Source organism: Pan paniscus, chromosome 3, assembly GCF_029289425.2.
Source record: "Pan paniscus chromosome 3, NHGRI_mPanPan1-v2.0_pri, whole genome shotgun sequence".
NCBI classification, from domain to species: domain Eukaryota; kingdom Metazoa; phylum Chordata; class Mammalia; order Primates; family Hominidae; genus Pan; species Pan paniscus.
In genome coordinates this window covers 39,107,552-39,131,378 of record NC_073252.2, presented here as the reverse complement: position 1 = coordinate 39,131,378, position 23,827 = coordinate 39,107,552, and the positions used below count along the sequence as shown (strand labels likewise).

Sequence of the window (23,827 nt, the reverse complement as noted above, 5' to 3'; positions counted from 1 at the left end):
CGTATCCGCCCACCTCGGCCTCCCAAAGTGCTGGGATTACAGGCATGAGCCACTTCTATGGACTTTTAAGATCCATCAGTGTGTGTACTTTCTTGGCCCAGGGTATGTCCTGTCTTATCTATCTCTTTCCCAGATCAACCCTACTGCCCTGAAATAACACAAAAACACTGTATGAAGGAGCTCAGTTTGTCCCACCCTACAGATAGATAAGCAAGAATGGTCAACATAAAGCTAACTGGAGATACTATTGGGCAGTTATTCATGGCAAACTTGAACACTGTTATCCTCCTATGCATGGTACTTTATGTTTGGTTGGGATAGCTGAAATTATTATTCCTGTTTTGTGGTGCACTAACACACAGTATTGGATGGAGAGGCCATTTAAAGGTTAGGGTAACTAAAACATGTGAAAACATCTATTGGGGAAACGGAAAAAACATTTGACCTCATATTTCTCATACCTGACATGGTAAGTTAATTTTAGGCCTTCTGGGTGGCCAAGGGAGAGATTTTTCTTGTACCACATTCTGCCTCTGACTGCCAGGGTTTTCTCTTAGCTATGTCTGTTCCTCCAAGACCTGCCCCTACAGCTCCTATTCCTTCTGGCTGATGCCATCCCACTGTGCGGCCGCATCCTAAACAATAATATTCAGTGCCATCACTTAGTTATTTCTGTACCTTTGTCGTTTTCCTTAACAGTAAGGTACAAGTCCCCAAAACAATGATATAAATATATAGGTAGCTGATATGGTTTGGCTGTGTCACCACCCAAATCTCATCTTGAATTTTAAGTCCCACAATTTCCACATGTTGTGGGAGGGACCTGATGGGAAGTAATTGAATCATGGGGGCAGGTCTTTCCCGTGCTATTCTCGTAATAGTGAGTAAGTCTCATGAGATCTGATGGTTTTATAACGGGGAGTTTCTCTGCACAAGCTCTCTTGTCTTGTCTGCAGCCATGTGAGATGTGCCTTTCACCTACCACCATGACTGTGAGGCCTCCCCAGCCACGTGGAATTGTGAGTCCATTAAATTTCTCTCTTTTGTAAATTTCCCAGTCTCGGGTATGTCTTTATCAGCAGTGTGAAATTGGACTAATACAGTAGCCCTCCTGAACTTTTGTAATTTCCAAATTTTGCAATGGACAGCCACTTCAGAAAGCAAAATCCTATGATATATGCATTGCCCGTGTTCAAACTTAGCTTGTTAACACCTTGTGCCTTCAGCTGGGTGCCCCGTGGCTGTTACTTATAGTTTAGCCCCTAACAGAAGATTTTCCTCTACCAATCTTCTACCTTTCCTCTACAGGTAGAACACAGTGCCTATGATTCAAGAATGAGAAATCTTCCTGGACCTCTTCTCTCTTAGGCTACCATTTCTGGCAAAGACACAGCAGTGTTGGTTGGGGCAGCTTTATATCAACACAACTGATGCTGCAAAGTCCTAGTGAGTGGGCAGGCCACAGAGTGAGAAGTCACAGAGGATGGTGTCCCTTGTCATTGACTGGGCATAGGCTAAACATTCTCCTTGTCATTGTTGCCAGCTTGGACATTAGACCCAGCTAAACCAAAGGTTATTCTAAATAGAAGGAAATGCCCATTTTTATGAAAATCACCGATGAGCAATAACCCCTCATTGCAGCCAATAATCATAGTGTTAAATCTAGTGTCAAATTTGGCAGCAGAAATCTGCTTCTCTTGGAGGAAACAGTGACAGAAATAACGTGCAAGCTTAGCATTTCTTTTTATAATCAGGAATTCTTGAAAATTAGGTATTGTTGCTTCATCAGAGGGTTTACAGCTGGTTGAGCTACACAAATTTACTCAAAAAAGACCTGATGATGAGATTCAGAATTGCAATAACATTTGCTGTGGGGGAAGAGAGGCAAAAAAAAAAAAAAAAAAGTAGTTCTAACATTTACTTTGATTCAGAAGCACTTTCTCTCCAGAGGCCACTTACCTCTAACAATACACTACTGATCATGGGGTTAAGGACCTCGGCCTTCTTGTTGCTCTGTGGAATCAGAAGTATGAAATTGACAGATTAGGTGCTCATACTACAAGGCTTGCCACGTAAAATGTAATACACTAGCTTTGTTGAGGGATCTCTTGCAGAGGAAGAGGAGGGGAAGCAGAATGCTTCCTACAGACCAGGCTTCATACCCGCTGCTGCACCTTTTTAGTCTCATTTAATTGCAACGGAAATCCTAGGAGGTAGGCAGGTATCATGATAACCCCAATTTAAAGAGGAGAGAATAGGGATCAGAAAGGTTGAGTAACTTGTTTAAGGTCACATAGCTAGAAATTGAAACCGAGACCTTTTTCACTATGTAAATTTTGTAGCAGGTCTGGGATAAGAGTGAAGTGAGGGAGGTTGAGTTGTGTAGGCAGAGTGGATGCTGTCTTTACTTAAAATTTTGATATTTTGATGATCATAATATTTTGGCACTTTTATTTTAAAATATATTTCATTAAAATATCTATCTAGATTCCTGAGGTTTTTTTCTGTTTCTTTTTTGGGCCTCCTTCCATTTTGCAGGTGAGTTAAGTCCCTCACTCACCTAACCTAGTCTAAGCCCTGGTCTACTCCTTTTTTTTCTTTCTTTCTTCTTTTAAATGCAAACATAGAAACTTGGTTATAGGGCATCTTCTAGAAGAGCAGCAAAATTAAGACATTCTTAAATATAACTTGAAAACAGGTCTGCAGATCCACATTTGAAAAATGCAAATATACATAAAGCAGAGAGTACAGTGCCTGGTATAAAGCAGGGGCTCAAAAAATGAAAGGCAGGCCAGGTGTGGTGGCTCAAGCCTGCAGTCGCAGCACTTTCAGAGGCCGAGGTGAGTGGATCACCTGAGGTCAGGAGTTTGAGACCAGCCCGGCCAACATGGCGAAACCCTGTGTCCACTAAAAATACAAAAAAATTAGCTGGGCATGGTGGTAGGTGCCTGTAATCCCAGCTACTCAGGAGGCTGAGGCAGGAGAATTGCTTAAACCTAGGAGGCAGTGGTTGCAGTGAGCCGAGATGGCACCATTGCACTCCAACCTGGGTGACAGAGTAAGACTCCGTCTAACAAAAAAAAAAAAAAAAAAAAAAAAAAAAGAAAGTGAAAGGCAGAGTTGGTATCATTATCTTTGCTTATGCTATCGGTCTATCAATCAATAGTCTTCTCTGTCTAAGAGTTCAATCTACTCTTAGACCATAAACCATTAAAGGGATTGGAGAGAGAGAGGATGCAATCTTAATAAGTCAGCTTCTCTTATAGTACCTGGAAGAGTTCAGAGTAAACAAAAATACATAAATTAAATATATCTTCCCAGAGCAGCCCACTTTCATTGACGTTACTCTACTGAGGGTGAAGTAATGTCTTCCAGGGGAAATCATAATGGAGCCTTGGGAGAAACCTCTTTAAAAACCCAGTCATTTTAGTAAGTAACCAGAAAATCCATTATGGTATTTGCTTTCATGTTTATTTGATTATCAATAAACTCTAAAATATAATCAAATGAGGGCAATAAGATGACATTGGTTTTCAGAATCAATGAGGTGTGCAAGCAATTTAAATAGAGTCTAGAGAGCAATACACACTCATTAACTTCAAGTTATGAATAATGGCTGCTTTAGAGAACAGAAACACTGACTTGATGTAAATGATTCATCACAGCACAAGATCAGAGGTATTGCTGTGGTGAGATGGCCTTTCTAAATTCTATTTTAGATTCAGGTTTTTCTTCCCCATAATGATAACCTGTGTGGTCCCGATTTTGTTCATGCAAACACTTGTATGTGTGTGTGTGTGTACATATAAATATATATGAAAGTTCAAGTGCACAGCCATCTGCCACAGCCTTGCTACATAAAATATGGGCCATGGATCAGGAACATTGTCATCACCTGACTACTTACTAGAAATACAGAATCTCAGCCTCATCCCAGACCTACTGAATAAGAATCTTCATTTTAACAACATCTCCAATTGATCCATGTGCACCTTAAGTTTGAGAAGCACTGTGCTGGGATACAATATGCAGAAGGAATGGAAAGCAATACCATGAATACTAGTAGGTAAATTAATATTTAACACATATTATGCAAAATATAATACAAACATGCACACAGACATTCACACTCTCAAGCCTAAACAAACACAGAGAACCAAAGAGTTGGTGTCTATCTGATGTATCTGGTGGATAACCAACTGGGAATTAGGAGATCTACTGAGAGGCTTGAGTGAATCAATTCACCCCTCTAGGCCTCCGTTTCCTCACCTAGTAAACTGTGAAAAGGGTAACAAGAGGGTGCAATAGAGCCTTAGGAACCGGTGTCACCAAGGCTATTCCATCTTGATTAAGACCTCGCACCTCTCTGCAAGCCTAGTGTTTATATCAAAGTCCATGGATATCAGGTAACTTGGACCACACGAGGGTGCAAATGCATTTTGTCCAGCCTATCATATCAATGAGCTTCCACCTCCCTTGTCATTCTGCTTGTATACAGTGAAGCTCTATTGCTGAAGGCCTGAAATTAGACAAACATAAAAGGTGTTGTTTTACAAAATAGGAGAAGCAGGTCAGATTTCTTGACAGCAGAATGAATAGGCGGTGCGTAGCTCACCCCTTATTCACAGAGTCACTGACAGAAGTGTGGGGGACAGGTGTCTTTTTGGGTGACAGCCAGGTCCATGGTCATTTCTCATCTTTTTAGAAATGCTCTTGGCCTGAGGAGGAGGAGGGGGCATGCCCCAGAAGCCAGGTAAGTCTGCAGGTTTGCACAATGAGACACTGTCCCCAGGTGCTGCTGAGTGAAGCCAAGGTGGACATGTGACCCATGCTGATGAGCTATTCAAACCTTTTCACCCAGGAACCAGGAATTTGAATGGAAAGACACAGGGTTAGGAACTGCTGTCACTGAGTCACATTAATAGCAGCACATTAGAGAAAGTATGTGTAGGCCGGGCGCCGTGGCTCACACCTGTAATCCCAGCATTTTGGGAGGCCGAGGCAGGTGGAGCACCTGAGGTCAGGAGTTTGAGACCAGCCTGGCCAACATGGTGAAACCCTGTCTGTACTAAAAATACAAAAAAGTTAGCTGGGAGTGGCGGCCCACACCTGTAATCCCAGCTACTCAGGAGGCTGAGGCATGAGAATCACTTGAACTTGGGAGGCAGAGGCTGCAGTGAGCCAAGATTGCGCCACTGCACTCCAGCCTGGGCGACAGAGCGAGACACGGTTCCAAAAAATAAAAAAAGAGTGTGCCTGAGCTCTGGTGCTGGGTCCCCACAGCGGTTCATTTCCCCCACTGCCTTTCATAAAGCCTCCTTTCTGTCTAAATTTTTTAGAATGTGTTTCTGTTGCTTCCTGGTATGGTTTGAATTGTGTACCCTGCAAAAAGACATATTGAAGTCCTAACCCCCAGCACCTCAGACTGTGACCTTATTTGGAGATAGGGTTGTTGGTGGTGTGATAAGTTAGGATGAAGTCATATTGGTCATGCGCTAACCAAATAGGCCTGGTGGCCTTATAAGCAGAGGGAAATCTTGACACAGACATACATGGAGGGAAGGTGATGTGGAGACACAGGCAGAAAGCAGCCATGTCAAGACACAGAGAGAGACTGGAGTTTTGCAGCCACAAGCCAAGGAACACCTGGGGCTACCAGAAGCTGGAAGAAGCAAGAAAGAATCCTAGAGGCTTTGGAGAGATCAAGGCCCTGATACCACCGTGCTTTCAGATGTCTAGCCTCCAGAACCACGAGAAAATAACCCAGTTTATGGTACTTTGTTAGAGCAGCCCTAGGAAACTAATATACTTGAAACCGAGAAAACAACCTAATTAGAATAAGAAGTAAACCTGCTGTTTCTCATGGAGAACATCATTAGACTTTGCATCCAGTGTTTTAAAGAGAAAAAACAGGAAGGTGAAAGGGAATATTTTCCACTTTTCTCTGCGCCTACTAAGGTGAAGCTATATAACATGACTGATTTCCAAAGAAAATAACCAGAGGCCACGCCTCCAAGTGAATGCTGAGCCTTTCAGACTTGTTACCCTGATAATAGAAACACTTGAGCCAATCAGTAACATTTTTTTCTTTTGGTTAAAGTCAAGTGCCACAATGAAGCAAAGAAAACTCTTATCTCTGCCAGGCGCGGTGGCTCATGCCTGTAATCCAGCAGTTTGGGAGGCCGAGGCCGGTGGATCACTAGGTCAGGAGTTCAAGACCAGCCTGGCCAACATGGTGAAACCCCGTCTCTACTAAAAATACATAAGTTAGCTGGGCGTGGTGGCGTGTGCCTGTAATCCCAGCTACTTTGGAGGCTGAGGCAGGAGAATCGCTTCAACCCAGGAGGTGGAGGCTGCGGTGAGCCGATATTGTGCCACTGCACTCCAGGCTGGGCGACAGGGCAAGACTCAGTCTCAAAAAAAAAAAAAAAAAATGAAAACTCTTATCTTGCATGGCTTATAAAGTAGGCTCTGAGGGCAACAGTGAATATTCAAAATTAATAATTTTACCAGAGATTCTGAATCACATACATCACAGATATTAAGTAATAAAAGGAACCTGCATCTGACACTTTAAAAAAAACAAACAGGCCAGGCGTGGTGGCTCACGCCTGTAATCCCAGCACTTTGCAGGGCCGAGGTGGGCGGATCACGAGGTCAGGAGATCGAAACCATCCTGGCTAACACGGTGAAACCCTGTCTCTACTAAAAATATAAAAAAATTAGTCGGGTGTGGTGGCGGGCGCCTGTAGTCCCAGCTACTTGGGAGGCTGAGGCAGGAGAATGGCGTGAGCCTGGGAGGCGGAGCTTGCAGTGAGCCGAGATCGCGCCACTGCACCCCAGCCTGGGCACCAGAGCAAAACTCCGTCTCAAAAAAAAAAAAAAAACAAAACAAAAATAAACAAACAAACAAAAACAAAGAAAATAAGGTCCACAGAGGTTTGAAAACTCACTCACCCAACATCTTGTAAGACTGAGATGGCAGATTCAAGGCTAGAACCCAGTCAGGAGAGTCCTAAGCTGCCTGTCCTTAGAGAAGTTACTCTTGGCCTGACTTCAGCTTCCATCATGGCATAGCTTCAGTTTTATGGAGCTACTAAAGAAGGCGCTGCATCTCCACATTTCCTCACAGACATACTTCCCTTTAAAAAGGTGAAAAAAATTCAAGACTGTAATCTTACCCCAACAGTGGTTAAAGAATTCGTAAACTTCTTTGATAAGGAGGCCACTTCATTGCACATTGCAGTAGTTAATCTGAAAGAAGAAAAAAAAAAAAAGGCTTGGATGTTTTCAATAAGGTAAAATAATTTAACTGTCACGACCATTTCTGATACTAATTCACTATGACATTTAAAAGAATGCCACACACGCTTGAAGATGCTCTACAGAAATGTGCAGTCAGGCGGTTTTCCTTAATCATCTTCCATGATTCACAATCACAGTTTAATCTAATCCTGGTTTTCTTTCCATGCTTAATTAAAGAATAATCATCCAACTCACTTGACCTCTTTTGGAATCAAAACCATGTGCAGGAAAATACCAGGCTTGAGCTCCACATGTGTAGAGCTTATACACTCTGGCCAGATGGCTGGTTTCCAGCTTTTTGGTCATTTCAAAATAATCATGAACATTCACTGAGGCACTATGTTAAGCACTTTTGTGTGCCTAATCATATTTAATCCTCAGGGTGACCTTATGGGTTATATTATTATTTCCATTTTATATAGATGGAAAATCGGACATTTAAGAAAGTTAGGTGGCACAGTGGCTCATGCCTGTAATCTCAGCACTTTGGGAGGCTGAGGTGGGTGGATCACCGGAGGTCAGGAGTTCAAGACCGGCCTGACCAACATAGTGAAACCCTGTCTCTACCAAAAATACCGAAAAATTAGCTGGGCGTGGTGGCAGGCGCCTGTAATCTCAGCTACTTGGGAGGCTGAGGCAGGAGAATCACTTGAAGCCAGGAGGTGGAGGTTGCAGTGAGCCGAGATCATGCCATTGCATTCCAGCCTGGGCAACAAGAGCAAGACTCCATCTCAAAAAAAAAAAAGTAAGAAAGTTAGGTAACCTGCTTAGGACATGCAGAAGAGGAGGGATTCAAACTCAGGTGTCTCTGGATAGTTTGATTATGTTTTTATTATATGCTTCAAAATAAAGATCCTGTACAATATGTAGAATGTGTTTTTAATACTGATATCAAAATTCCAAGTTTATGCTGGCATTCCACTTCTAGAACTTTATCCCAAGAAAACAATGCAAGATACACACAAATATTTAACAAAAACAACATTTATCCTAACACTATGGATGATGACAAAAACTGAAAACAATCTGATTACCTAATAATGTAGGTAATGTCTGATATTTTTCTATCAGTTAGTGCATACAGCACTCATGAATAGTGATTAAAATGCTATGGGAATGATAACCCCAAGTTAAGAATCTTATATGTTAAAATATCTAGTAAAGTCAGTAGAGGTAAGTTTTGCTTTGATAAAAGAGGCCTTATCTAATATATATAGGTTTTATGAGCTATATCCACCCATCCATCCACCCACCCACCCATCCATCCAAAACTTTTCTGCAGAAAGGGCCAAGAGTAAAGCCAGGAGATATCCCAGAGCCATTCAGTCTATGTTCTTGGGCAGGTGGGTAGGGAGGCACTTATTGTACAGGCAAATCAGGGACTGGGTGCAGCTTGGTAAGGTCAGGACAATCAGGGCTAGGAATCAGAAAGGAGCAAAGAGTAAGGTCACTATCCATACCTAGGGGCTTCTGAACTTTGGCCCTCTTCTTTCCAATTCATACTGCAAAGATAAACCAGTACCTACAGATTGTCCTCAGCATTTTCAACTTCCCTGACTTTGTCCTTTCCTCTTCCTTCTAAATGTTTAGGCAAGTGCATATTCTTTCTAGGAATATTAAGGTGGGGATTCTGTGGTTCTTATAATAACTTTGATTTTTATATTTTTAGATATGGAAATCTAGACTAGATGACGGATCTTTACAAGTGAGGAAAAATGCCGCCAGTACAAAGACACTAATGCTGACTTTTTGGAAGATCTTTCCACTAAAAACTTACTCCCCAACCGACAATGTCAAAGCAGTAATAAGCAAAGACTAGTTAGCTAGCAAATTGAGTGTGCTGAGACCTGTGTGTGTCCATTCCTGGATATTTTCAGGGGCTCTATTTTGGCTCCTGTGTCTGTCTAATAACACGAGGGTACTTAGGCCTATGTTAATTTTCCACATCACAGTATACAGCCATGTGCATAAAAGTTAAAGGCTTATTTTTCAGCTCCATACCAACTATTTTCATGAATGCTCCATATCAACTATTTTCATGTATATTCACTAGATTGCATATTCATATATGTTACACATATATTTTAATTTTACTTAATAAACTAATGATAATAGCTATTATTTATTGAAGAACATGATATAGGACAACACATACGTGCACACATACAACCCACAGTGAACTGGTTAATATTAGTGACCATCATCACCGGAGTTCGGAACATGGAGACCTGGTATAAGTCCCCAGGAGCAGTGGAGTGTATTTGCCTATTTTGTGAATCTAGCTAGAAGTTACATTAAAGTGTCCTTTCTCTATTCATGTCTATGTTGGAAATGTAATTACCCTCCAAAGGTTTTACTTCTAAGACTTTGATCTATTAAATAAGCACTTTCATGCCTCATGCAATGATTTAGTGTGTTTTCCCTTAAATCTCTTCATAAATAATTCCTAGAATGGCTAGTTAACTCTTCTTCTTGCTAACATAATGCATTTGTTAAAGAAATCCTTATTTCTGGCTGGGCGTGGTGGCTCACGACTGTAATCCCAGTACTTTGGGAGGCCGAGGCAGGCAGATCACAAGGTCAAGAGATGGAGACCATCCTGGCCAACATGGTGAAAACCCATCTCTACTAAAAATACAAAAATTAGCTGGATGTGGTGGTGCGTGCCTGTAATCCCAGCTACTTGGGAGGCTGAGGCAGGAGAATCACTTGAACCTGGGAGGCGGAGGTTGCAGTGAGTTGAGATCGTGGCACTGTACTCCAACCTGGTGACAGAGTGAGACTCTGTCTCCAAAAAAAAAAAAACAAAAAAATCCTTATTTCTTAAGATGACCGTAGAACAATGGAATTGGTTGACTTGAAATTTGAATCTTTGGCCAGGTATGGTGGCTCATGCCTGTAATCATAGCACTTTAGGAGGCTGAGGCAGGAGGATCGCTTGAGCTCAGGAGTTCAAGACCAGCCTGGGCAACACGGCCAGGCCTGGTCTCTGCAATTAATTAAAAAATTAGCTGGATGTGGTGGCACGCACCTGTGGTCCCAACTCCAGAGGAGACTGAGGCGGGAGGGTCACGTGAGCCCAGGAGTTTGGGGCTGCAGTGAGTCATGATCATGCCATTGCACTCCAGTCTGGGTGACAGAGTGAGATCCCATCTCAACAAAACAAAAAACAAAAACAAACAAAAAGAAATCTGAATCTTCTAGTGGCTTAGAGGGTGTGGGTGTGTATGTGTGTATCTGAATGGTACCTATATATAAAACTGGGAAAATAAGAATTTAAAGTAACATTTATTTACTTTATTAGAACTTTTGCTTGGTCCTGAGCTGGTTTTTCCTCTTCTTGTCCATGAAGAATTAATTCTGCTACTTTATGAAGCTGCTCAATACAGCGCGCTGTTACCTCCGCCAGACTTTCAATGGACAACATGTATACTTCCTGAAATGAATAGACACAAGCAAGAAATTTTTTACTGAGCAGATGCTTTTTTAAAAAAATGCTGTGACATTAGAAGTGATATAATTCTTTCAAAAATACCCCAAATATACATGAAATAATTAACCTGAAGATTACGAATATATCTAAGACTTTGAGTGTAATGCTGCCAGGAAGGGCCGTAAGGCCCCCAGGGATGTGGCAAGTCTGTTCACAGCTGCATCCCCAGTGCTTACAGCAATGCTGGGTACAAAACAGGCAGGTGCTAAAGAAGGTGTGTGGAAGGCTGGCTGAATGAACAGAGCTCAATGGATATTTTTCCTTACAGTGATCTAATCACTGCAACCTCCACCTCCCAGGTTTAAGCGATTCTCCTACCTCAGCCTCCCAAGTAGCTGAGAGTACAGGCACACGCCACCACGCCCTGCTAATTATTATTATTATTATTATTTTGTATTTTTACTAGAGGCAGGGTTTCACCATGTTGGCCAGGCTGGTCTCAAACTCCTGACCTCAGGTGATCCATCTGCCTCGGCCTCCCAAAGTGCTGGGATTACAGGCAGGAGTCACCATGCCCGGCCAAAAAGTTACTTTCTTTAAAATTAAAACTCAGTGTAAGATGAAGTTACTACAAACTCCTTTATTGAACATAGGCAGGATATAAATTATGCAGACATAAATTTATTAAATTACAGAATAAAAGCTATGGCAGTGAATTTTTTTAAAGGCTTCAATTACCTCATTAGTTATGAGGCATAAAGACATTTTATAGTAACATATTTGCATATAAAATGAAATTCTACTGTAAAGGTAAATCAACTATATTCCTAAAGATTTTTGTCCCTTTAAATTATAATTGTAAAGCTATGGAGAAAAGTGACAAAATCTGTGTTGAACAATGAATGATCTTGGCATAGAGAAATTTCAGTGTTTATTGCATTCCTACTTATATTTCTATAATATGGAACAAATGAAAAAGAAATGGCCTCTCCTCAATTAAAATTAAGCTGCTAATAAAATGAACACACTCTTATTACCTTGTAGGCGGACAATCTAGAATGAATTTACCTCTATGGTCTTAGTTTTCTTTTCCTCCTTTTTGTCTTCTTGAGGGTCTTGAGATTTCTCTTCCTGTTCTTCCTTCTTTGTTTCTTCTTCGGACACTTTTGCCACATCTACTGACACCACGGTTTGATCCTCTTCCACCCAGTCATGAGCCCTCTTCATGGCCTGCAGAGGTCCCCAACCAAACAATCCTTTTATGGTGCAAATATGGAAACTAAGTCATTCCAACCCCAAGACTAGAATCAAGTGTCTCTAAGCCTTCAAGAATGGATCTCTGTATGTTTGGAGGATGACGGGGCAATTTTTCAACCCCCTAAAAAGATAACCTTGTTGTTGCTTTCTGGTAAATATAAAGTAGAAAAGAAGGACAGAACAGAAGGTATGGAAAGAACAATGCAGGCCTGAGGACTCTTCAAAAAGCATTTAAAAATGATATTCGGATAAGAATAAAAATGACAGTCACATTGAAAAATCTATAGTATATTTTTCACTTTTCATGACCATCTATAAAAGAACAATAGTATTTTTAAAAATATGTGTTAGAAATTGAGCCATGGGGCCGCGGCTACAGCAAATGTCCTCATCTGATACATCTCAGGAAGCTCTTCATGTTTCGTGAACCTAATAATGTATCATGCTGGGAAGGTGAAGAAGGGCTCTGCATTTCTTGATTCATGACAGGTCTTCCACCCTCAAGGGGGAGAAGAGAAGCGCTGCTGGAAAGGTCTGCTGCTGCTCTGTGTCTAGTTTAATTTCACATGAGTGCAGTTTACGCACTCTGTGCCCTGCAAAATCATGGCTAAATTAAACAATCAGAAACCTCCTCCCCTGCCTGTTATTCCCTGAATTTAGAACGAAGGGGCAGACTCACTCCAATTTTATCATTATAGTTTAAGCTGTTTGCTTAAGTAAAAGTTGTTTTGGGGCTTACACTAAACTTACTTCTCACGTTAAATCTTACACGCCAAAGTTAAAAATATCAGAGTGTTGAATGGTGAGTTAACAGCAAGAAGATCTGGGGAGAGAAAACCCAACAAAACTGTCCTCAGTGTGTCCTCTATTACAGACAAAGATTTAACCTTAAGCAAATAAGCCAGTGGAATCTCAGAGCCACCACATGCCCCCTCTGAGCAGTGGCAGGTGCTGCACGGAGATGAATGAGGCAATTTCCCACTGTGTTCAAGTCACTGACCTGCCAGAATCAGTGACCCCTATCAGAGATAAAGAAATTACTCATCTCACCTCCTCATTCTGCCCTTTTCCTCACCCACCTGGATAAGTGAGTACCTATGTAAACCACTGCTTGCTAAAAAGAAGAAAGAAAGAGAGAGAGAGAGAATGGAAAAACATCATGCAGTTTTAAGTAATTAATGATCATGGCCTCTAAAGGAACTTCACAGCAAGACCTTGTACTAACTTGCAAAACACACTGTGGTATTATTAGAGGAACCCAGATTGTTAAAGCTGGAATGGTCTTAGACATGATGTAGCCCCTGTGCTCCAGGTGGGAGGAACTGTGGGGTTTACCTGGCTGACGTGCCTCTCTCTACCTAATTCTGGCATGTTTCTTTAGAAGGGGGGTGGGGTGAAATTTGAAAAAAGCCTCTTGGTGATTCTGCATCCTTTTTCCCTGCCCTAACCTGATGATAACTACTGCTCCAACATAACATTCTATTTTGCCATGAAAAGGTAAGTGACTTATTCAAGGTTACAAGGTAATTACTAGTAAAATTACAACTAAAATGCAGATCTCATGACACAGTCTAGCATGTTCTCCACCACCACATTCCATTATGTTGCCTCCTCAAATCTTTTCGTTTTTTCCTTTTTTTAAAATTTGAGAGAGAGTCTCACTCTGTCACCTAGGCTGGAGTGCTGTGGCACAATCTCAGCTCCCTGCAACCTTGTCCTCCTGGGTTCAAGTGATTCTCTTGCCTCAGTCTCCCGAGTAGCTGGGATTACAGGCATGCGCCACCACACTTGGCTAATTTTTGTATTTTAGTAGAGATGGAATTTCACCATGTTGGCCAGGCTGGTCTCAAACTCCTGACCTCAGGTGATCCACCCGCCTTGGCCTCCCAAAGTGCTGGGATTATAGGCGTGAGCCACGCGCCCAGCCCCTCCTCAAATCTTAATTACTGACCTCAAACTCCTCTCCCGGCACTATGTCACATAAGATTTGGGGGTTTTCCATTTCAGGTGCATCTCTGGAACTTTACAACAGAGACTCTCCCCTGCATTTTTTTTTTTTTTTAACCAGAAACTATAAATCAGACAGTGCTGACCTTATTGAGTTTGTCAGGTGTGGCCGCCACATGTAATTCAAAGAGAAGCTCCGTAAGCATGCGAGCAAATTCTTCTCCCTTTTCCTCTAAGCCTAGAAATAGAACACGACAGAAGAAGCGTGATTTATTTTTCATCCTTCAGGATGTGGCAGCTCCCCCAACATTACAGCCTGCAGCTGGGGTAGACTAAGTGGAGGTTGTAGCAGCCTGCCCGCCAGCCGCCGGGCAAAGATGAATGTCTTCCATTCGTGAGCATGGCAGTGAGGCAGCAGATGCATCCGGGTGCAGGGCCGCTGAAGTCTTGCTGTTTGGCAGCTCCAGCAGGGACACCCCCAGGAAAACCTAAAGGCAACAAGAGGTCAGGGAGGGACCTCGCTTGTCTTGTTCACAGCTATAGGTGGTCAGCAGCTATTTGCTGAAAGAAGGACTGGGATGAACAAAGGCATGACCTTTCTCAGGCCTGAGAGACCTGGGACAACATCATATTTATGACTTCGATATTGTTATGCTTAGCACTGCAACCCTAATGATACCCAGGTGCCCTTTTATGTCCACAGAGCCACAGTGCTGAATAAACCAAATTAGTCTCAACCATCTCTCTGGAGAAATTTCCCAAGGTTCCCTAGGATACCTGGCTGGTCCTACAATATTTCTTAATGATCTGTCTTCCTTTCACCCTGGAAGCTACTGAGGGACAGAGACAGTATTTCTTCTGCTCACTCTTGAATCCTAGAGCATCTAACACAATACCTCACATATCATAGGTGCTAAAATGAATATTTACAGAATAATTTATTAATACATTGCCTAATATATAATATGATATATTAATATATAACAGTATATGTATTAAAATATCAAATATCATAAAATAAAAAAATTAGGATCATTGTGAGCAATAAAGAGATTGTTAAAGATTACAATCTTATTTTTCTCTTTTAAAGTATCTGCAAGGCCATGCCATTTTTAACAGTTCTGAAAGGTGCCAAAGAATGGATTCCACATGGATTTATTACCAGTTTGGGGGAGAATAAAAGCATCATTTATCTCACCTGACTACATGATCTCAGAACTCTCTAAGAAGAAAATACTGTGGCTTATGCCAGTGGGGGAAGGCAGAGCCTTGAAGAGGGGACTAAGCCATGTGAGAAACACTGCATCCAGCCCTTGTCTGGAGATGCTATTTTCTGTTTTATGGACAAAATGGTTGATCTGCAGCCCACGAAGATAGCCTGGCATAGCTTGTAGGTATTTATTCAAAACATTTAGCTTAGATCCGCTTATTATTACCTATAACTCATCTATTCTCATGAGGGAAACAGATCAATAATCAAAACAGATAAGTAGTCCAGGCACGGTGGCTCACGCCTGTAATCCCAGCACTTTGGGAGGCCGAGATGGGTGGATCATGAGGTCAGGAGTTTGAGACCAGCCTGGCCAAGATGGTGAAACCCCGTCTCTACTAAAAATACAAAAATTAACCGGGCGCGGAGGCGGGCGCCTGTAATCCCAGCTACTCGGGAGGCTGAGGCAGGAGAATCACTTGAACCTGGGAGGCAGAGGTTGCAGTGAGCGGAGATCATGCCACTGCACTCTAGCCTGGGTGACAGAGCAAGACTCTGTCTCAAAAAACAAAAGAAAATAAAACTAAACAGATAAGTAAATAACATCAACGTCAAGGGATACGTTTTATGGAGAAGTATACAGGGCTAGCTGGGGTTTAGGAGTTTTAAACAGGAGGTGCTGTGGTCTGAATGCCCCTGTCCTCTCCAAATTAATATTTTGAAACCTAATACCAATGTGATGATAATAGGAGGTGAGGCTTTGGGGGTGTGATTAGATCATGAAGTGGGGAGCCCCCCATGAACCGGATTAGTGCCCTAAAAAAAGAGGCCCCAGGGAGCTAGCTGGTCCCTTCCACCATGTAAGGACACAGCTAGAAGACACCAGCTGTGAACCAGAGATCAGGAGCCCTCATTAGACACAGAATCTGCCAGCACTTTGAGCTTTGACTTTACAGTCTCCAAAGCTGTGAGAAATAGATTTCTGTTGTTTATAAGCCACATAGTCTATGGTATTTTGATATAGCAGCCTGAAGGGACTAAGACAGGAGGGAAGCTAACTAAGAAGGTGACATTTGAGTAATGTGCTAGAGGAGGAGAGCAATGAGCCAGCTACAAGATGTCAGGGGGGAAGAGCCTTCCAGCTGCAGTGCAGCAAGAGTAGAGTCCAGGAGGGAGTATGCCTGGTTCATCCATGGGAGCAGCAAGGGCGTCAGCGTGGCTGCAGCAGAGTGAGGCAGGTATGCGCAGGGAGGAGGCAGAGACGGCTGTCTTTGCTCATGATGAAGCCACAACAAGCAAATCATTTTAACCCAAAGAAGGAAGTGCTCTAAGGGGGCTTTTGCAGCATATAATCCAGTTCTCAGAGGGGTGTGAAGCAGGGTTCCTGGAGGAGGTGATGCCTGAACAGAGCCTTCAAGAAAGAGAATGCATTAATCACACAAAGGGAGAGCTGGAGGGCTAGACAGTCTCAGAGATAGAGAGACAGTCTCAGAGATAGATACAGAGGGCCTGGCACAGCGGCTCACGCCTGTAATCCTAGCACTTTAGGAGGCCAACGTGGTTGGATCACTTGAGGTCAGGAGATGGAGACCAGCCTGGCCAACGTGGTGAAACCCCATCTCTACTAAAGATACAAAAATTTGCCAGGTGTGGTGGCACGTGCCTGTAATCCCAGCTACTTGGGAGGCTGAGGCAGGAGAATCACTTGAACCCGGGAGGGCGGAGGTTGAAGTGAGCTGAGATTGCACCACTGTACTCCAGCCTGGCCAACAGAATGAGACTCTATCTGGAAAAAAAAAAAAAAAAGGGGGAAGAGAGAGAGAGACAGAGCTAGAGAGCTAGATTGATTCTATCAGAAGCTGAGATTCTCTCTGCTGGGCAGAGGTCTTGGTCTAGTCTTCCCCAGGGAAGGACAGTGAGAGGGGCTGGGCACACCTGGGCAGCATCGACAAGGTCTCTTCCCAAACTGCCTGCCCCTCACTCTGTATGAGGCAGTGTTGCAGAGCACAGAGAGTTCTGGGCTGGGACTTGGAAGGCATGGATTCTACCCAGCTCCTGCATCTGGTAGTTCTGTGGCCTGGGGCCAGTCACAGAGCTTCCTCAGCTTCCACTGCCTCCTCTGAAAATTGAGGACAATAAAACCCACTCATCTCCTCTTTACAGCTGTTATAAGGACCAAATACTGCAACAAACGTGAAAGTGTTTTGTAAACACGAAGTTTTATGTAAACAAATTATGTGCTACACTGATACAAACATAGGGAGATTAAAAGTATTTGGGAGGAATCAACACTAAATTAAGATACAAGCACTTTGTAGAGCTCCAGCTTTTAAAGGTGTATTAATTCTGTAAAACATACACAGCAAGTTTTAGAAACTATTTTGGAAAAAAAACATAGAGAAAAATGGAGGTTGATAAAAACAGATGATAATAAATATTGCAACAAACAATACCTATTACTACAACTCTTGGTCTGTACACATGGCCGAGAAGATCTTCACCAAAGCAATAAAAATAGAAAATGGCCTTTTAAAATCTCTTCTCAGCCATGGTAAATCACATTAAGGGATCTATGGCAGTGTGATAAAATTACACTTTGCTGGAAAAATAAACATGCAAATCATTAGCTAACATTATTAAATGCAGAGGAGACCGATATTAAATTCATCTAAAAAATGATAGTTTATTACATTTTCTGAGAGTACCAAATAAATTATTTAGTTGGTAGGAGGCTTTTAGGAACGTAATGCTTACAAGGAAAAAAATGGATGAAAATGCTCAGTTTTCTTCCAGAATTTTGCTCCTAGATTTTCTGCTGGATTGCTCCTGGATTTCCCCCACTGCAAAGATTCCTTACGACAGCTTTTGCATAATCCCTGAACCTTTCTGGAGTTGTGACACTCGATAATTGGATTGATTTAATGACAACGTCTATTCTTTTCTCCCAGTTCTTCATTAAGTTTCTGAAGGACATTTATTTATTAAATTAAGTTAATTAACATTAACAGTGTTTTGAAAATCTGGAGATGCCCTCTTGGGAAAATTGATATATTATGGGAGATAACAGGGTTTTGTCAAATTAAGGCGAGGCAAACCTACCATTGCTAAAGCATGCTGTTCAGCACTTCAGGTTTTTCTATGTGTATATGTGAATGTGTATTTAAAGAAACTGAATTTACTGAAGGTCTAACTAAGACTAGAACACATCACTTACAGCAACATTTTCTATTTAAGTTGAAATTAAGTTTCCCCTCCAAGGAATAGCACCAGTTGGGGATGCAATATTTCTTTAGTTGCATTGGCAACAATATCTCCTTGATGTTGGGGGGAATCTGGGATTCTCTTTTTGTCCTTTCTAAATGACACCCTTAATAGGACCAAGGTCTACCTCAGACACCATGACTCTTGAAGAGAAATAGCTTGATTCTTTTTGGTGATTGCTAGTCTGGGAAAGGGGCATCTATTAGTTCATCCTGGGTCCACAAGGCGAGCTACATGACCTTTGACAGCTAGTGTTTTAGTTTCTTCATTAGAAAAACAAAGACAAGGCTGTCATCCTTTGTGACTCTGGGAGGAACATACTAATGCTCAAGAACATGATTCCCAACTGTCTCTGATACGGCCTCTTTCTATGCTTCAGTATAATTGATTCTTTTATTTTGATGCAATGAGCATAAATCTCATTAAGCTGAAGGCATGTAAGGTCAGTGTGTGGAGCTAAAGAGGGAAAGGGTGTCTAAATGACAGTTTCTGAATGCCTAGAATAATTTCGCCCTGAACATCAAGGCTCAAGCATTTGAACTCTTGTGTCAGAGCTTTGATTAAAAGAATGTAACACATCAGGCACAAAACACTGCCAGCGATTTAAGAATGCACATTCTCATTACTTTGCATGCCAGGTAATAACAACGAGCATAATAATACATGAAAGTTATACTTTATTGCACCTTTACTTTTTCCTGGCACTGTGCTAGCACTTTAAGTAATAAGCACAGCTAACATTTTCGAGCAGTTCTGTGTGCCAGGCACTGTAATACATGTTTTTAGATATATTATCTATCATGACCCCCTACAACAGCTCTTGAACCTGATATATATATCATTGTCTCCATTTTACAAGTGAAGATACTGCATTTCAGAAAGGGTATATAACTTGTTTAATGCCATATAGCAAGAAAATGGTGAAAATGTTTCAAATGGGACCCTTCCAAAGGTCCTAGGAGAAGCCAGACCTGTCTCTGAGGTTGTCTGACCTTTCAGCATAACCTACACAAAACAACTGTGGGTCGGTGGTTATGACATCAGTAAGAAATCTCTCTTCAAGTACATAGCAAATGTTTTACTCTCTTCTGCTCCCAAATGGACAACCTAAAGGAATCATTAACCATGCCCAACTCAGAGAATAAGTTTTCCCCTCTTAAGGAAGCCTTGCTTCTCATAAAATAAGTTCTAATCTCCTTGGGGTCAAGTTATCATCTGGGTGGAAGATTATTGGGAAGTGTGGTTGCCAACCTGACGTAGCATACCCTGGTGCGCTGTCAGAAAATGGTACAGCCTTTGTCAGAACTGAACTTTTTAGGTAGAGCGTAGGACACCTGCAAATATACCCGAACTCTTACACCTATAAATTAAAAGGAATAAGAAAAATATACAAAAAAATTCAGGGAAAGATTTGCCCACCATCAACATTAATCACACTAAATAACTTTCACATGCAGATAAAAATTATAAGTGGCAGCATAGGCCAGGCAAGGCGGCTCATGCCTGTAATCCCAGCACTTTGGGAGGCCGAGGCAGGCGGATCATGAGGTCAAGAGATCGAGACCATCCTGGCCAACATAGGGAAACCCCGTCTCTACTAAAAATACAAAAATTAGCTGGGCGTGGTGGCAAGCGCCTGTATCCCAGCTACTCAGGAGACTGAGGCAGGAGAATCACTTGAACCTGGGAGGTGGAGGTTGCAGTGAGCCGATATCATGCCACTGCACTCCAGCCTGGCAATGGAGCGAGACTCCATCTCAAAAAAAAAAAAAAAAAAAAAAAAGTGGCAGCATAAACTGTAGTCATCAGGGCTCTGCTTAGCACATTGCAGTCTTTGTTTATCTGACTATATGCATTCGCATTTATTGTATGCCTGTGATGTGCCAGGGATTGTGCCAAACACCAGAGGAACAATAGGAGTTCCCGCCCAGTGAAAGAGAGTCTTATAAATCAATGTGACCAGCTCCTGTAACAAGAGCAGATGCACAGTGTCTTTTGGAAGCACGGAGGAGGAGCACTTGAATTAAGTAATTCAAAGGGCTGTGTTCATTAACAGCAGTTTCATAAAGATTATGCCAACAGTTTGTCTTGCTATTTAACTTATTTTCCTTTACCTTGTTCTTCTTGATTTTCTTCATTCTCTAATTCTTTGGCTGCAAAGATGTCTTTAATGGAAATTAGGTCATTTTTTAAGAGTTCCAGCTTCTCTCCATCAAGTGATGCTAAAAATGACTGAACCTGAAAAAAGAAATAGGTCAGCACGACTGTCATCTTTTCTTCTCATTAATAACGTTTACATACAGCGGTCCCCAGTTTTCCCAGGACAAAAGTGATTCATGGTGTGGGAGGTATCGCTGGGTTGAATGTTGGCTTGATGCATATTAACTGTGAACTTTGGGCAAGTTAGATAAGCTCTCTGGGTCTCAGTTTTCTCATTTGTAAAGGGAGATTCTTTGTGGAGTAAATGAGATACAAAATGTGAAATACTTTGCACAAGTGCACACAGTATGTGCTGCATAAATGGTGGTGGTAGCTCTTCTATCCCAGTGGTTAAAAACGCAGTTTGACATCAACCCTGCAGTCAAATGTCAGCTCCTCACTTACTATGACCTTCGGTAACTTATTTAACCTTTTAATGCCTCAGCTTCCTTATCCGTAAAATGGAAACTAATTGCACCTCCTTATAAGGTTGTTTTGAGGGTTAAATGAAGTAATCTACTTAAAATACTTAGAGTGATGCTCAATACTTATAAATATACATGCATACGGCCAGATGCGGTGGCTCACGCCTGTAATCCCAGCACTTTGGGAGGCCGAGGCAGGCGGATCACGAGGTCAGGACATCAAGACCATCCTGGCCGACAGGGTGAAACCCCGTCTCTATTAAAAATACAAAAATTAGCTGAGTGTGGTGGTGCGTGCCTGTAGTCCCAGCTACTCAGGAGGCTGAGGCAGGAGAATCCCTTGAACCAGGGAGTCGGAGTTTGCAGTGAGCCGAGATCGCGCCACTGCACTCCAACCTGGTGACAGAGCAAGACTCCATCTCAAAAAATAAATGAATGAATAAATAAATAAATAAATAAACATGCATCCATATGTAAACATAAATAAATACGCATTCTATAGATGCATATATATACTTGCTAGGTGTCAGTTATCACACGGGGTTTACAAAAATGCACAAGACACATTTTTCTTCTCCAACATCTTGCAGTCTAAAGGAGTGAGGCTGTGTCAACCAAGAACAACTATGACAGGCACGAGAGGAGGGTACAGTGGAGGGAAGCACTAGGAAGGGCACTGTCCTTCCCCCTTGGGGAACTGAGAGGGTACACACAGGGAGGGCTTCACAGAGGAGGTGATGCTGGGACTGATGTCATCCCTGCTCACTGTCTTTAGAGCTCCTCTTTTGAAACTACCCTCTGTATACAGTTAACAATTATTTGTACAGGCCAGGCATGGTGGTTCACCCCTGTAATCCCAGCATTTTGGGAGGCTGAGGTGGGAGGATCACTTGAGCCCAGGAGTTTGAGGGCTCAAGCAATCAACATAGTGAGACCCCATCTCTATAAAAAATTTTAAGAAAATTAGCCAGGAATGCTGGTGCACGCCTGTGGTCTCAGTTGCTCAAGAGGCTGAGGTAAGAGGACTGCTTGAGCCCGGGAGTTTGAGGCTGCAGTGAACCATGATTGTGCCACTGCACTCCAGCAAGATCCTGTCTCAAAAAAAAAAAACAAAAAATTATTTGTACAGATGGCCACTCATTCTCTGAAGATTGATTTGAATTTCCAAAATGGTAAAAGGGCACAGGGAAGGCACCTTATAAAATATTAAGTATAAGTATAAAGTAGTAAAGCTTTATTTTTTCATTCTGCAGGTCAAACTCTTGCTCTGGAGGGAGAGACAGCAGTGGAGCTGTAGTCCTCTTTGGAATAGGTTTTAACATTCATTATGGTAATAGATGAGCACATCGGGATAAGTGAGAGAGGTAGAGAGGGCATCTGGAATACCAGGACACCATTTTCCTAAAAGTTGCTAAAGCACATGGCCAGGGCATAATGCAGCCAGCGCTGAGGCTCTGGGAGGAAGCTCTGCAGGTAGTCATCAACACAAAACCCATTAGCGTGGAGTTCAGCAGGTGGAAGTAAATGTGCCCAGACTCATGGCTGCACGCCACTCCGTTCTGCCCTGACCTTCTCAGACTCTTCATTTCAGCTCGCACACTCATGTTTAGGGGTCAGGGTCCCAGATGTGCATCAACGTATTCTTAGGCTTCAGATCTATTTTCTAAACTGCAGTTTTCTAACATTAATTATTGAATAAATGTGTTTGAATACCATGCTTAGTGAAAAGGTATGCAGACCTGTGGAACATTTGTGTTTGCCTATGTCTTCTGGCGGATGGCAATCATCTGGAAGGGAGAGCCTTGGGGTTTTCCATTTGGGGCACCCCTGGGAAGGGTTCTCTTTAGCGAAGCACTCTTTCATCAGCATCTTTCCACTACAGCATCTCTCCTGCTTTCTCCTAGCTCATTGCATTATGCCAAGGCCATGTGCATTGAATCTTTAGTTCAATCCAATAATAAATAGGACATAATCACACACTTCTCCATAAATATTTATGGAATGCTGACTATATGCTTGGCACAGTGCTGAGTGTTGTTCAGGACACAGGGTAGAGAGGCTGTCTTATAAATCTTTTCCTTGAAAGGAGGTGTGTGCTGCCATTGTGAAGATTTTTGTTTACTATTTCTAACTGTGGAGTATAATGGTTATGAAAATGATTAGTTTTTCTGTTCTTTTTTTTTTTTTGAGACGGGTCTCATTCTGCTGCCCAGGCTGGAGTGCAGTGGTGCAATCTTGGCTCACTGGAACCTCCGCCTCCCAGGTTCAAGCGATTCTCTTGCCTCAGTCTCCTGAGTAGCTGGGACTATAGGTACACACCACCACTCCCTGCTAATTTTTGTATTTTTTGTAGAGACAGGGTTTCGCCATGTTGGCCAGGCTGGTCTCAAACTCCTGACCTCAAGTGATCTGCCTACCTTGGCCTCCCAAAGTGCTGGGATTACAGGTGTGCCATCGCGCCCAGCCGAAAATTAGTTTCTCTTTAACCTTTATCAAATACCGCATCGCCATGCCTGTTGCCATCCTAGAATCAATCTAGTAAAATAGTAACAATAATAATTCCTTATATTTCCATGATGAGGTCTGAGTTTCAGCCAATGGACTGTCAGCAGAGAAGATGTGCATCATGACTGTCAGCAGGGATGATGTGCATCATTTCTAGGCAAGGCTTTTAAAACATGGGAGTGTCCTCTCTACACTCTCTCTCCTTATGCTGATGTGACTCAGAAGACAATAAGCCCTCAGAGGGCAGGGAAATCCAACACTGCCTTTAGGCTTCAACACAGGGGA

General features: G+C 42.3%; 1 protein-coding gene across 3 annotated transcripts in view; it reads right to left on the bottom strand.

The window, feature by feature from the left end:
* FAM114A1 (family with sequence similarity 114 member A1) overlaps window positions 1–23,827 on the bottom strand; it is a 78,170-nt gene that overhangs the window by 2,769 nt on the left and 51,574 nt on the right. For all 3 annotated transcript variants that reach the window (XM_063603512.1, XM_008957566.4, XM_024928676.4), the window contains 6 exons: window positions 20,528–20,651; window positions 14,089–14,180; window positions 11,807–11,968; window positions 10,602–10,741; window positions 7,182–7,254; window positions 1,960–2,013 (listed from right to left, as the gene is read on the bottom strand). In XM_063603512.1, coding sequence (XP_063459582.1) covers window positions 1,960–2,013; window positions 7,182–7,254; window positions 10,602–10,741; window positions 11,807–11,968; window positions 14,089–14,180; window positions 20,528–20,651 — 645 coding nt within the window. The remainder of the gene's footprint in view (window positions 1–1,959; window positions 2,014–7,181; window positions 7,255–10,601; window positions 10,742–11,806; window positions 11,969–14,088; window positions 14,181–20,527; window positions 20,652–23,827) is intronic.